This window comes from Macrotis lagotis, chromosome 4, assembly GCF_037893015.1.
Source record: "Macrotis lagotis isolate mMagLag1 chromosome 4, bilby.v1.9.chrom.fasta, whole genome shotgun sequence".
In the NCBI taxonomy this organism is placed as follows: Eukaryota; Metazoa; Chordata; class Mammalia; order Peramelemorphia; family Peramelidae; genus Macrotis; species Macrotis lagotis.
Genome location: NC_133661.1, coordinates 246,266,195 through 246,281,897, shown reverse-complemented (window position 1 = coordinate 246,281,897; position 15,703 = coordinate 246,266,195). Strand labels below are relative to the sequence as shown.

Here is a 15,703-nt window from a genome sequence, read left to right as displayed (position 1 = left end):
TGGTAAAGTATTTCCTGTTTATTTACTTCCTTCTCTCATTCTTAGAAAAGTGAAAAAATTATAAAGTAATTAACAATGCCCAACTCTCCTCTAAGGTGAATCCCTAGGTAATAGCAGGGATCATATTTTAGGCCCAAGATAAGCAACAAACGGACTGGTTATTCACACTCATTACGTTCTTTTTTCTAACAAGAATCTTTCCTGAGGCCAAGAGAACAAGTTTGAAAGAAATAAACACAGTTAAACAACATACTTTTCAAAACAAAAGTTGTTTATTACAAAACTAGATGGCCAAATTAGCCTCTGGTGCTAAGAAGCTCTTTTACAAAACATGGTGTCACACTTAGAGACACTCAGAGTTTAACTGAAAGGGAGCTGATCTCCCTTTCATTTCCCCAAATTTGAGAGAAATATATTTTTTGTGTATATTCCTTTTTAAAAATTAGGTAAACTGTTCTAAATTCATATACAGAGACAGACAGACAGACATTTTCATCTCCAACTAAGTACCAAGACTTCCTCAAGGCTACACCAGCATGTCTTCTCACAGAGATCCAGATAATGAGGAAGAATAGTAAGGAGCTTCAAAATTACTGCCTTTGGAAAGCAGGGTTTGTACAGAGGTGTGTTTCCTTCTCAGCAGCAATAAATCACAATAAATGGGTCACAAGTAATGATATAATGATACTTTTGTCATTCATGCTCACAACCCTTTGTCTAAGACATTCTGTCTGAGAAATAGAGGAACAAAACAGAACTTTGGAACTCAAGCCTGGACCTTGGAGGGAAGCCTCAAATATAGAATGTGGGGCATATAAGAACCCAGCAGTTCTTCTAGTGGTGAGGATATAAGATATAGCAAGGCATTCTGGATTTATCAATGCCCCTACAAATACTGAAAAACTTATCTTGTGCCAGTACCTTTATTATGCTCACTTGGAAAAGGTGAGAGGAGGGGGAGGTTGAAAAGAAGGGTGTTCTGCTTTCAAATCATGTTCAAATTGACCTAAGTCCTGTTAACAGCTCAAAACTCACTGAAAGCCATGGAAACCCAGGAGCAGAAAAGAGAAGCAAAGTATACTGACTCAGACTACTTCTAGTCTATTTATTCTCAAGGCAGAAATGACTGCCCCATCCCAAGTGAGACCCTCCCTCTCCAAGCCTTTCGAGGCCACTGGGCTGTGTAGGATAGTTTCTTTAATTAAGGAAGGTAGATGCCCTCTCCTGGACCCCATGGCAGGTCATGTCTTCTTCCATGAACCCAAGGATGGATGATTACCCACACTGCTCCCTACATCTAAATAGGAGGCACAGTGGTACCATTATTTGGCTCACAAGAAATCAGACTTTCCTGAGGTGGTGGTATGCTGAGATTCTCCATCTCTGTTCTCCTTCCCTTCAACAAATGCAATTAGCTAAGCAGCCCAGGCTCAGGGCACGCAAGCAGCGCTTCCTGCTGGGGGAAGTATGGAGAGCCAAAGCTGCTCAGAGGGAGAGGTTATCAGGCACCAGATCTAATTAGCCAACCTGCCTCGATTTTGACATTGCTACATTTCCTCTATTAGCATTAATGACAGTCAGTCTGAACCACTAAGAGGCCCCTGCATGGCCCACAACCTCGCCCTCCTCCCTGCCCCAGGCAGTACAGCCAGTCCCTAGGACCGATTCTCTATCTCCATGGCAACCACCTCCCAATGATGTTCCAAAGAGCCCATGACCCCATCAGTCAGTAGAGCTGCCTAGGGAGAGGAGGGGAAGCAGCAGTGGAGTGTGGCAGAGGCTCATGTTTAAACATGGAGGCATTAAACTGTGCCCAAGATTGAAGGGAGGCATATCGAGTAATGCATGGGAAGAGCAGAACCTTACAGAGGTACTGGGCACTGGCTTGGTTTGGTACTAGCCCAGGGGTTGTTTTGTTTCCTTTCACTGGGGACAAATGGAAGGAGGGGAGAGAGAAGGGGGAGAGGAGGAGTGAATCAAGATATCTTGCTGTGGATCATCAATATAGGGACAAAGAAAACTGCAACGTATCTCTGGGGGAAAAGTGGTTTCAGGATCATGATGGATAGAAGTATTCTTCACTCTTTGGGGACAGTAAGAGTTGGACAAAATAAGTAACAGAAAGAAGGCATCCAGATTGAGTGAAAGCTGTGTGAAAAATAGTGTGACAGTGCCAAGATAAAGAAAAAGCAGCAGGTAATGGGAACATAGACACAATGCTCCACGCACTCCCCATTTACGTGCTAGAGTATATCCAATGTGTTTCTCTAATTCAAATTTCAAATTAATTTTCCCTCCCACCTTCCTGGTCTACTATAGTTAACAAGAAGGAGATTAACTTAGAGTCCTTCTTTCATCTGTGAGAAGAGTATGACTTCTATCCTTGCCTTCCATTTGCCAGATTTTCTATAGTGGGGAGAGGACAGGCAGATGGAAGTGTCCTTCGGCCAAAAGGGCCTCAGGGTGGAGTGCAGCCAAGGATGGGATTCAGTAACTCTCAACAATCTGGCAATGCTTAATATTCTCAAAGGATCAGAGATAGGAACTAAAACAGCAGATAGCAAATGCACAGGTTCCCTCATTCCCTGGGACCACTGAGTTCACATCAAAGGCTCAGGCAAGAAATCAAGGACCCAGCTGCCACTGAAGTGATTTTCCAAATGGTAGTCCAATTGCAGTCAGAACTGAATAGGAATGAAACTAGGATGGAGGATGTGATCTAGGTGCACTTGTTTTCTTGTAATTCTCCTCTGGTTTGTGGGAACAAGGATATCACAACTAAGATAATTCCCATCTTTTCTGTCTGGGACATGCCCAAAGGTTGGGGCAGAGGTTAAAACCATAGAGACTCTTTCTCTGGTCAACAACCTTTTGAAGAATTACCTAGGTCCCAATAGTGGATCATATCCACAAAAAGGCTTATCCCCCACCCCCAGCAGAAAACAAAACAAAATAAAAATCCAGTGCTGGAAAAAAAAGAATAGGCAACTAACTGAATTATTTTTGTTCCTATTCACAACATTCTACTATCCAATCACCTGGGCTGTGTTCCATAGATGTAAGGACAAATACATTACATAGTCTTCCCTGTAAATACATATTGGTATGCACATATATGTATGTGCAAGCACCTACCACTCCTCTTCTTTTGCCCTCATTATTTGTTCCCTTGTATATTCACAGATAGCATAAATTCCAGACAAATGGGGCTAAGTAAGAGGAGTTCTATTACACTGCTTAAATATCCCCAACCAAAAATTGTTGATGGCCAAAGCTACTGTAGTTCAAGATGGAGCTTCTGACTCATACAACCACAGGCTAAAATTATTCCAAAGATTCTTCTCCTTGGGTGGGCTCCTCCTGGATGTGTAAGAGTCTTCTCAGGATCTTCTGAAATAGCTACTTCCATAGCTGTTTTCCCATAACAGCCAAAGAACTATTTCCATTTGACCATCCCTGCATGTAGTTCCTGGATTTTTCAGGCCTGGCAGTCTCTGGCTCTAAAACTCCCATGTTTCCAACCACTTTAGTCCTGCCATTGGACTTTGAGGGTCCTGAGCCAGGGGACCAACCATTCCATAAGACAGAGGAAGGAAGAGGTAGAAGCTAACAAGGAGATTCAGAAAAAAGAGCAAAAATCAAACCCAGAATTAGAGACATGATCTTTTTTTTCCAGGAAGAAGATGCTATCAAAATTTTGCAATCTGGTCCCAAATACCTAGTGGTCTTTAAACTTTCTTATCCCACAATTACCTCTATTCCCTTGTGACTATTACATATTTCTACATGTGTTATATAGGTCACAGTATTCCCTGTTATTCTCTGTTATTAGTTCATACTAAATTAATAAAGGAGAATATCAAAAAAACCCAGGGAAGAGGGTCAAGAAGAAGCTGAAGTAAAAGTCAAGAATTAAACTTATCAAATTAGTACTCTTCTTAGAGAAAAATGACCCTCATTCCCTTGAAGCAGAATCCAATACTCACCTATAGACAATTCCCAGGATCAGAAGAGAGATTCCAAATATATGGACCCAGTTAGCCAATGGAAAAGATGACAGATAGCAGGCACAGAACCTGAGGATTGTGTCCCACAGAATTCCTAAAGAAGGAGGGAAAAACCTGACCACTTAACATCAAGATTCAGCCCAAGTAAGATTCCTTACAGCTTAAGTCAGAGAAGCAAGAAATTTAATTCCCTTTTCCCCCTGCCCCCTGCCCCTATTCCATCCCTTCCACTTCCCAATGCCTCCTCCATTCCCTCCACTATGATATTCCACCCACCTCAAGCACCACTTTTCTCCTGCTTTGCCTTCCCTGACATATCCTGGACCAGTCCAGGAGAAGTCTTCTCTGCCCTGTTAGGCTCTGCAATGCTTACCTGTCAGCATGCTAGAGAAAAGCATGGCTGGGAAGTAGTGATGAAAGTAAAGCACCCGGCCCATCATGAAGAAAGGGAAGTAATGGAGCAGCCAGCCCAGCAGGACCTGACCTCCTCCACGCAGCAGGACCCGGCAGAGATCTTGGGACACAAGGACCACAACTCAGATAGGAAGTTCAAGTTGTATTTTTTTGCCTTAGGGGAATCATGCCAATCCATATTAAAAAGGAATGAGCAAGCAGAGAGTCTAGCAGAAACCCCGGATCTTTAGAGCTGGTAGAGAATTCGGAGGCTGCGGCCTTACAATATTTAGGGTTGGGATTTTTTGTTTGTTTTGCTTTAGTTACTGTGGGCTGTTAAGTTCCAAACAAAAGATAGTTTTCCTGATGTGATGAATGATGGATTTCAATGCAGATTTCTCCATAAAAGACCCACAGTTCTGAAAAGCCAGAGGTGGGGATAGTCTCATTCCCCTCCCTTTCTCCAGTTCCCTGAAAGAAGCTTCCTTGCAGCTATAGATAAATACACAATGGGATTGTGGGTCTCTCTGAAATGTGAAGAGAGGAAACCTATAGAGCTTATGACTGGATGCTTGTCCTTACTTTTTCCCACAAGCTGAATGTCTACAATGACAGGTGGCAGCACAACAATTGGAAAATACAAGCTGCCATAGCAACTCCTTTCTACCCCACCAGAGGGATGGAGCCAAGGAAATATGAAGATTGTGGAGAAGGCAGAAGATGTACCTGCTGGAGAAATCCTGGTTTTAATAAATTGGCACTTAAATTTCTGCCAAAAATGCTTGGAGAACCTGACCTTTCATTTCTGCTGTGAGCTGAATTCCCCTCTGTATAGACACAGTAGTGATGCCTCCCAGGAGAAGGTAAAGGCCAATGCTTACCAGATTCAACCACCAGATGACCTGTGTGGAAATATGAAAAGCACAGGATGAAAGAAAGGCAGCAGTTTAGAAGCAAACATCAAAGACCAAAATCCATAGCAAAATACTTACTGGATTTCCAAGCAAATAGACCCGAAAATCTGTCTCGTTGACTCCTGAAAAACGCAGGCCCTATGGGGGTAAAGAGCAAAGTGTTTATGCATGACTGTATTGGCAAGGAGCTCTCAGAATTTTCCATGCATGATCTCAACCATCCTCCAACCCCTGCAGAAAATTGTTTCAAAATTTACAGACAGGGGATCCTAAGACACAAAGATTCCAAATTCCACACTCACTCCTCTGAGTTTACCAGATTAGTAAATGAGGAAGAGAAGTCGATCCTCTTGCTGCTCAGACCCACCCTAAGTCCACTCTATTAGCACTACCACCTGGATTTTACTGGTTTCCTCTTTGGTTCTCATTCCCCAAAATTCCCTCAGTTTCATCTTTTTACCTGATAATTGATGGGCCAATGCCAAGGCTTGGAAGTTACTTCGTTTTCCTTGGGTTTGAGACCACTATTCCCCTGCAGGAAGGTGGCAACAAAAAAAGGGTAAGAGCAGAGACCTGGAGGTTGATGGGGCAATGGCAGCTCAGGAACTCATGAACAGTGTAGGTCACAAGGCAATGCTAAGAGCCTGATCTAAAATGTCTATGTAGCAAGGGATTTCTATTTCTTACTGTCAAATAGGATGCCCATTAATTATTTTTCATTCAGATTCATGTACTCTAAGAAAACAAGAACCAAGAAAAGCAAAGGGCATGGATTTAGGCACATTTATCTTTACTATGGGAATTCTAGGCTATGAGTTTTGAGATGAGGAAGTCAGTGGTATAAAGGAGAAATTACTCCTTAGTTTTCATGGGAGAACAGTGTCAATAAATTTCAAACACAGAACACGATGATATTTACTTAATTCTTGGCATTCCTATCTTCTGAATTAAGTTACATGGACTGGAAGACCCAAATTCAGGAACAAGAATGCTTTATAGCCACATATTTGAAAGGAGAAATAGGACTTTTGCTAGGACTTACCACGGGCACTCTGTAACATACAGTAAGGATAGCCTTCCATTAGCTAAATATATCACTGCTAAATTCACCTTGAATTTCCAGAATAAACTAAGATTTTTTGATTAAGCAATTCCTGAGACTTTTCCTCCAACAGGAGGGAAAGTAACCAAGATATACATATAGCAACTTGTCATTAAAGTTCCACAAAAGTACATTGCTGGGGCAGTTAGGTGGCACAGTGGATAGAGTACCAGCCCTGGAGTCAGGAGGACCTGAGCTCAAATACAGCCTCAGACACTTAATAATTACCTACCTGTGTGACCTTTTCACTTAATCCCATTGCCTTGCAAAAACTTAAAAAAAAAAAAAAGTACATTGCTACTGACCAACAAGAAATAGAATGAGATGAGATCAGTTCTGTCTCTCAATACATATTGGGCCTCCAAACCAGGAAGGAACTGATGGGTTTGTCCCAGAACACACTTTCTATGCTCCCCAGGAGCCTCAGGTGGTTAAGTTGTTCTCCCCAATTAGCAACACTCCCCACCCATTCAGATTCGCTGATAAGAGTCCAAATAAGATGGGCCCCCTGGAGTCACTGATGGCAGAAGCCAATATCTTCAGATCCATCTAATCCAGACCCAAATTGTAGGTTTCTGTCAGAGATGGATCAGTCCCAGTATTCAAAGCTTAATGGCTTTTCAGGGGTATATATTTCACTCTACCTCCTGTTAGAAATCTAGATTGCTTTAATGAATTTCATGTATGTGACAAGAACCAAATTTTATATATATATATATATATATATATATATATATATATTTATTTGTAGGTTGCTTCTTCATGCTTAAAGCCCAATATAAACCTATAAACCAGCTTTATGCTATTGTGGGTAAGAGAGTCTTTTCTGTGGATCCTGTTGTACAGATCATCCCCTCTGGAATTTTTCCATTTCCCTCACTCTACTTCATTGCAAATTTCAGCTAAAAAAAAAATCTCTTTTCTTTCATGCCTCTACCCCTTGGATACTGACAGAAGGAGAAATAAATTACCTTTGTAGATTTAATCTTAAAATTCTTCACAGATATGAAATGATGCACTAAATGAAAGATAACTCAAGCAGGGTTGGGTTACAAGTCCTGTCACAGGAACAGCTACACTCAGAACTCTAGCTAGAGTGACCCAGGAATCTCACAAGGACATCTTGGCCACCACCCAACAGAGATCAATAAAAATTAGGTTCTTTTTAAAACTTGAGCCAAGTCAATCTACAATTTTTATTGAGATTAAGAACTGATTGCAAAGTCTTTTCCAGGAAAATCCATCAGGCAAATGATTCTCTAAGGAAGACAACTTTCCCTACTCTCTCCTAGAATCAATGAGTTTAGTATGATGGGATGCTGGGAAAGGGCCCTACAAATAACAATAACAATAATAATAATAATAATAATAATAATAATAATAATAATAATAATAATAATAATAATAATGAGATGATAACACTATCCAACAGCACAAGTCACAAAGCACTTTCCATAAACATTAATTTGCTTTATCTGAAGAATCCTTTGAAGTAGGAGTATTATTGGCCCCAGTACATAAGTGTGAAAACAAACCCAGAGAGTTTAAGTGGTCACAGAGTAAGCAGCAGAAGCAAGAATCAAACTCGGGACTTCTGAACAAGTCTTGTGGTCTTTTTATTGCACCATGTTGTTTCCAAGGCTCAAACAAGGATTCTTTTAAAAATTTTCCTTTAAATTTCCTTAAAATTTCCTTTCTCTATCACCCACCCTGAGGAACCCAAATTTATTTACTCCCCAAAGGCTTGAACAGGCCACACAGGATGCCAACTAAATGAGAACTGGGTTGCCTTACCCGGATCATAACCATGTGAGACTCCAGTAGGATCTCTGCAAAACTGGGCTTCAGGACATCCAAGCTGATATTTGGTACTAACAAAGAGAGCACAAGGAAGAGGAAAAATACTTTAAGTTCTATTTCCCTTTGCTTATTCATACTGTTCATTACAAACACCTTTTCTATCAAGAAAGTCTGATTACAGACAGCCTTCCTGAAATATTACTTGGGGATAAAGTTAATAGTAGAAAGCAGAGATGAGATTCTAAAGTTCTAAAAATGAAAGAACATTATCAAATGTCTACTCTCATTCCTTGAACATTTCTCAACCTGAAATTAGGCAAAAGACTGTACTTTCTTTTATTAATTGATCCAGCATTTAATAAACACTTATTTTGTACAAAGCACTCTATTAGGTACTGTGGGAAACACAAAGAAAAGGGATGATATTCACTGGGATGAGATACCTGACCTCAAAATGTTTATAAGTTGAAAAGACAAACAAATGAAAAGAACAGGGGGAAAAAAATGAAACTAAATGCCATTTAATTTCAGTGGCCAGCAATATGACCAGGAAGGATAATGATCATTGTTGGAAGGGTTGTGGGAAATCTGGGATGCTATTACACTGTTGGTGGAGCTGTGAACTCATCCAACCCTTCTGGAGAGCTATTTAGAACTATGCCCAAAGGGCAACAAAAATGTGCATACCCTTTGACCCAGCAATACCACTACTGGGTCTATACCCTGAAGAGATGAGGAAAAAGGGTAAAAACATTACTTGTACAAAAATATTTATAGCAGCCCTGTTTGTGGTGGCAAAGAATTGGAAATCCAGTAAATGTCCTTCAACTGGAGAATGGCTTAGCAAACTGTGGTATATGTATGTCATGGAACACTATTGTTCTATTAGAAACCAGGAGGGATGGGAATTCAGGGAAGCCTGGAGGGATTTGCATGAACTGATGCTGAGTGAGTCATCTCACTCATGCAGAACCAGAAAAACACTGTACATCCTAACAGCAACATGGGAGTGATGTTCAACCTTGAAGGACTTGCTCATTCCATCAGTGCAACAATCGGGAACAATATTGGGCTGTCTGCAAAGGAGAGTGCCAGCTGTATCCAGATAAGGAGCTGTGGAATTTGAACAAAGTGCAAGGACTATTCCCTTTAATTTAGGGAAAAAAAACTCAGATATCTTATTGTCTGATCTTGTTACCTCTGAGACTTCTCTTCTCTTCTTAATTTCTCTCTCATCACACCCAATTTGGATCAAGGTACAACACGGAAAGAAAGTAAAGACTGACAGAGTGCTTTCCGTGGGGGGGTGGGGGTGGGGGAGGGAAGCAAGATTGGGAGGAAAATTGTAAAACTCAAATAATATCTTTAATAAAAATAAATTTAAAAAAATAATTTCAGTGGTCAGGTTTGGTTCCAAAGAAGAGTCAACATGGCATAGTAATTGGGGTGCCAAACTTGGAGTTAGGAAGACCTGAGTTCAAGTCCTACCTCAGTTACTAAGTGATCTTGGACAAGTGACTTAGCCCCTCTGGGCATATTTCCTCATTTGTAAAATGACTGAGCAGGACTCAGTAACTTCAAAGATCCCCTTCAAGTTTAAAACCAAAGATCATATGATAGGGTTTATAAGAGAATGTACTTCTCTCCCCTTCTTTGCAGAAGTGGGGGGACTATGGGTATGGAACACTGCATATACTGCCAGATTTAAATGATGTGTGGGTAGATTTGCTGAACTGCATTTTCCCCTCATTATAATTGTAAGAGATGACTTTCAGAGTACGTATACGGAGATGAAAGCAATGTTAATAGTGAAAGATATCATGTGAAAAATCAAGACAAGGCTACATATGAGCAAATGTACAATTCAGTGACTGAAGAAAGCTGTTAAGAAAAGAGTCAAACTACAAGGACTGAATAACATGGTTGTAGAAGAATGATAAGTAAATCAATAGAAGGACAAAGATCATGTCAAAGGATATATGCTCAGAAGTATCTGATGGGATTGTTAGAAGAAAAGGGGGAGCTGGGAAGGGATGCCAATTTAGAGATACTGAGTTGGAGTTGGAGTAATACCACTAGTAGGTCTGTATCCCAAAGAGATCACAAGAAAGGGTAAAAAACCCACATGTACAAAAATATTAGCCCCTTTTTCTGCAGTGGCAAAGAATTAGAAATTGAGGGAATGCTAATCAATTGGGGAATGGCTGAACAAATTGTGGTATATGAATGTGCTGGAGAACTACCATTCTGTAAAAAATCATAAGGGGCAGGACTTCAGAAAATCCTAGAATGACTTGCATGAACTGATGGTGAATGAAGAGAGTAGAACCAGAAGAACCCTGTACACATTAACATCAACACTGTGTGATGGTCAACTCTGATGGACTTACTCATCATATCAGTGCCATTATCAAAGTCAATTCTAAAAGATTTGTGATGGAAAATATCATCCACATCCTGAGAAGGAACTATGGAGTCTGAGTGCAGACCAAAGTTTGCTATTTTCAATTTTTTAAATGTTTTATGGGGGGGTTTTCCCTCTCATGGTTTTTTTTTCTTTTTGTTCTGATTCTTCTTTCACAACATGATTAATATGGCAATATGTTTAACATAGTTATATATTTTTAACCTATATTAGATTACTCACTATCAGAAAGGAAAGAAGAAAATAAGCTAAAAACTATCTTTGCATGTAGTTGGACAAATTAATTTTAAAAAAGAAAAAAGAAAGTATGTAGGCAGGCCACAGTTAATCAGAGAAAGCTGAAATTTGTGAATGAATGATGGATTAACAAGAGGGTCCAGCTTTCAGTCTTGGGAGATATTTAGTCATAAGGAAGAGAAACTAGTAAAGAAGACCAAGGTACAATGTCAGAGAAGAAAATAAACAAGGGAGTATAAGATTTCAGAAGACAAAAAGAAAGTTTCAAGTAGGTGACCAACAGTGTAAAAATGTAGCAAACAAGGTCAAGAATAATGAGAAAAGATCATCATATTTGGGAGGCCAGTGAATTCAGAGAGAATACTTCAATGTCATAATCAGAATAGAAACCAACTAAGAAAGTATAAGTAGGAAAGAAAAGGGATAGTCTGAATATTCTAAGTGACTAAAAAGTTGAACTAGAAAAAGAAAGTGAGCAATAGTATAGTGCTTAGAATAAACAGTGGGACCAGTCAAGGTTTATGGTTACTGTTTTCCTTTTTTTATCCAGAAAAGGAGAAATAAGCATGTTACAGCCAGCCCATAGAGGGCTCTCACTCACATTTGGGATTGATATGGTCTTCCACATTCCAGACAGAATTAGGGGTCTCCTTCAGGTATGGAGTGCAGGTCACTTCCAGTTGTTCCCAGCCCCTGTGAATGGTGATCAGAAATGTTTCCCAAAACATTGAGACTCACCCCAACTGGAAAGCCCTTCTGCAGCTATCTACTGTCTCTTATAATCCCTTTATTTAATCTGGGGATGATCTTCCTAATTTCACAACATTATATCCTACAACTACCCTGCAAATATCACATTACTATTTTAGAGAGAGAATAAAATACGTAGAGCATATGATGCCAAGTCAGAAAATCTGTGAGCTTTTAGACCAGCCAAGCCACACTACTCATTAAGGCAACAACATCTGGCCAATGAGCTTTGCCCTGCTTACCTATCTGATATCATCTTTTCACTTCCAATCATCATTGAAGAAAACAACATAGAGTTTAGCATTGAATTGAAAGCAAACAACAAAAGTTTTTCCCACACAATGGGGTAAAGAAATAAAAGAATAAGGATGAAACAAGAAAATTCAAGACCCCAATGACTCACCATTTGGGCAATGTCTTCCCTGAGGAGCCAAGGACACAGCCCGTGGCCAGATGGATGAGTCGAATTTGACTCCTCAGGACCTTGATCCTGTTCTCAGATTTCCTATTCATCACCTCAATCCGCCAGAAATCATTTGAATCCCCTGTCCCATTCTGACACATGAAGCAAAAAAAAAAAAACCATATAAAACTAAAGAAGAAAACTTTGAAGAAATTAATGATAGGAAGAGATTATAAAAATAGATACTTCAAAAAAAAGAAAATAGATATTTCTAAATCATTACTATGCTATTATGACAAAAGATGAAGTAAATTGGCAATAGTCCTTTGAAAGTTGAAATGGAAGGGGGAAGTACTGTATTCTGTGTAATGACTAATGAAACCTAGCACACAGCATTACAATCAAGAAAGATCATTTAGTCCCTAGGAATCTAATTTCCTCACTTCACAGAACTATGGTCTAGACTCTAGACACATGATGTTGCCCTCAAGCCACCAACCTCAATGCTATACCCTGAGCCAGCAGGAACTGATCTGGGCCATTTAAACCCATTACCTTAGCCATCTGGCTGCTCACTGCTCTGAGCCAGAAAGGGTACAGATTTAAAAAAAAAAAAAAAAAAAGGCCGGGCCTTTAGGAATAAAGCTATTTAGGAATTAAGATTTCTGCCTAGTTCTTCTCAGGGGAAGTCCAAGAGATTAAGAGAAGGCCTCACAATTCTCATTCATTGATGATTTCAAACACTTTAAGATCTAGTAGTTTTTTCTACTGGGAATAGAGAACAGGGACTGAGAAAGACACTTGGTAAAGTATGAGGAACCCAGTGCCCTTTTGAGAACCCAGTACCCACCCCAACTTTCAAAGGACTGCCTTGATAGGACCAGCTACATTTACCTTCAAGTTAGTGAAGGTAATCCCAAAAGATTTAAATGTTCTTTTTGCTTTAAAGGAGATCAAAAAAAGTCAGTCAATGTGTATCTGGAGATACCAAAAGGATTTTTAACATATGCACTTAGGTTCAGCTACATATACTTTTTATAGATAGAAAATCTGAGGACCTTCCTTTACTTTGGGTCCTTGGTTTCTGGGTCAAATTTGATTCATAAAGGACTTTGGAATCCAATTAATATATTTTGACATTTATTAAACGTCAGAACTAAATGGAACATTTTTATGGAATGGAATATTATGACAGAGTTGGGATGGGGACAGATAGATTTTTATAAACTGCCTTTCCCACAGTGAGCAAAGCCAAAAATCTCCCAAATGTTAAATGAGTCTTAACTTGGCCCCCAAAGCCTTAGGGACAGTCTGAGATTCTGAGGATGACATGTCCTGCCAACATGGCAATAAGCCAGTCCCCACTACTTTTTACAACCTGCGCGTCACTTTGGTCCTTTACTTACTACACCATAGCCAGTGACCTGATAATGTTTCCGGGTCATCGGGGCTTCATGCTGATGACTGTGTAGGTTTCGAGAAGTTCTAGAATTAAAGGAAAGGTGTGTTTGCATCATCTAAAGAAAGTCAAGCAATAAATGTGACATCATAAGAAAACTCCAAAATGGAAGTCAAAATACTCTGGCTCTGATCCTGAACAAGTTGCATAACCTTGAGTTTCACCCTCTGGATGATATTTTTCTCAAGTCTAAAGAAAAGGGTCTAGATTAGATGATCTCTAAAATCTTCCCACCTCTGACATTGTGACTTTAAAATAGAGAAATGCAACTTCTCCCTACAGAGGTGGGCCATTGGGAAAGGAGAGAATAGAATCTAAACTATTAAATCCAAAGTACTACTCAAAAGACATCTAGAGAACAAGAGTCTAAACTTTTTGGCTGCCTAGGCCAGAATGTAACAATATTAATGAATTAAAAAATTTATGAATAGTATGCTGGAAAGAGTCATGGACCTAGAACCAAGGAAGATGTAGGTTCAGATCTAGTCTCTGGAAATTAGCTGTGTAACAATGACAAAACATTTCACCTCTCTGAGATTCTGTTTTGTCTGTAAAATGGGGAAAACAATACTTGTTTTTAGGTACCACCTAAGGGTTATTATGAGATTCAAATGAGAGAATGGATATAACTTTCCAGATCTCAGAGTACTGTATGTCAGTTATTAATCTTATTCCTATAGGGAATTAGACCCAGACATGGATTTTGAATAAGCAGGCAGAGCTGGAGGGAATAGCTACCCTGTTAAGGTCATTTTGCATACTCATTTTGAGTATATTCAGAGAAAGGGTATGAAGTACATTAACTCATCCTCTCACAATCCTCTTGTCTGACCACAAGATGCCTTCCATGCCTTAAAAAGCAAAAGCTTATTCTAAATACATACTCGGACACAAACCCTACCCCCTCACCTCTCCCCCCTCCCCCCCAACCCCTGCTTCACCACGAGGATGAGTATAGGCCTAATGCTTAGAAAATGTTGGTAGCTTTATCTGATTCTAATATTAACTGTATGTTCTGTACAAGGCAATTCCCTGTTCTCTTCCCTTCCCACCTCAAATCCAATCTAGTTTAAGGTCTAAGGGCCTATCCCATGAGGCCTTCTCATCCCCTCCTTCTTCCATGTACCAGGTCTTTATACAAAAGAGTCTTCTCTTTAAGTCTAGCTAACCAAGAAAAAAAAAATCAAACCCTCCTCCCTAATCCTCATACATGCTTATGTTATTGAACATCCTTACTCTTTGTGTTCCAGACGAATGATATCTCCGTGTCTCACAAACTCTACCGGGAAAGAAGGGTCTAGAGGATCTGCCAAATAGAAACAAACATTGCCTCATACCATGAATTAGAAATAAAGATGAACATAATCCCTTTTAAAAATCAGCTCCATGCATAAAACTGAGAGTTTAGTTCTTTTTCCCAAAGACAAATATCAAACCCTGAAAGTTTTTTACCAATGATTATCTGATCTCTGATATCCCGCTTCCTAGGAGTGAGCCCAAAAAGATAAGATGAAAGCCAACTTTTGTTATAATCCTGAGACCATGTGACCAGTCAACATAAGCAACAATGCACAGCAATGCAGAATGGGCATTTAAAAAATTCTTTACCAAGAAATGAAGAACTAGGAATACTCTGAAAATGCGAATGCTTTGGAAATAGGCCAAGGTCAGACTCAGAAATAAATCTATTGACTAAAAATAGTCATAACACACACACACACACACACACACACACACACACAAAATCTCTAGAGAATTAGTCAAAAAGTCAAATCCCAGAGATGTTCATACAGACATGAGCTTTGTACAAATCAGAGGAATCATCCTAAGTGAAATATCACATGTTTAAATAATTTATTTTGAAAGAAAAAGCTCAGTTTTAATCAATTTATGCCACAAAGTCAGGAAGAACCAAAGATATCCTAGGATACTAAGCTTTTCTCCAATGCTGCATCTGAGTGGATCCATACCTTTCTGCTTAGACCTGGGCACTCTTTTTTTCCCCTCCTAAATGAAATGTCAGATTTTAAACCTGGTAATTGAGCCTGCACAATAGATGACTGATATCATCCAATCAATCATGTCAAAGTAAATTTTGAGGAGCTCAGTTTGTATTTTCTCTTTATCTCATCTTACAAACAAACTTTGAGATCTGTACATCTTAAATGTCATTTATATTATCCCATTAGTTCAAAATTAAAAACAATGAAATT

General features: G+C 39.5%; 1 protein-coding gene across 2 annotated transcripts in view; it reads right to left on the bottom strand.

Moving 5' to 3' along the window:
• Positions 1-253: 253 nt before the first annotated feature.
• POMT2 (protein O-mannosyltransferase 2) overlaps positions 254-15,703 on the bottom strand; it is a 39,535-nt gene continuing 24,085 nt past the window's right edge. For both annotated transcript variants that reach the window (XM_074235632.1, XM_074235633.1), the window contains 11 exons: positions 14,727-14,796; positions 13,438-13,516; positions 12,032-12,183; positions 11,480-11,571; positions 8,211-8,287; positions 5,775-5,846; positions 5,393-5,452; positions 5,197-5,302; positions 4,381-4,521; positions 3,987-4,101; positions 254-3,606 (listed from right to left, as the gene is read on the bottom strand). In XM_074235632.1, the coding sequence (XP_074091733.1) occupies positions 3,501-3,606; positions 3,987-4,101; positions 4,381-4,521; positions 5,197-5,302; positions 5,393-5,452; positions 5,775-5,846; positions 8,211-8,287; positions 11,480-11,571; positions 12,032-12,183; positions 13,438-13,516; positions 14,727-14,796 (1,070 nt within the window). In that variant the 3' untranslated portion in view covers positions 254-3,500. The remainder of the gene's footprint in view (positions 3,607-3,986; positions 4,102-4,380; positions 4,522-5,196; positions 5,303-5,392; positions 5,453-5,774; positions 5,847-8,210; positions 8,288-11,479; positions 11,572-12,031; positions 12,184-13,437; positions 13,517-14,726; positions 14,797-15,703) is intronic.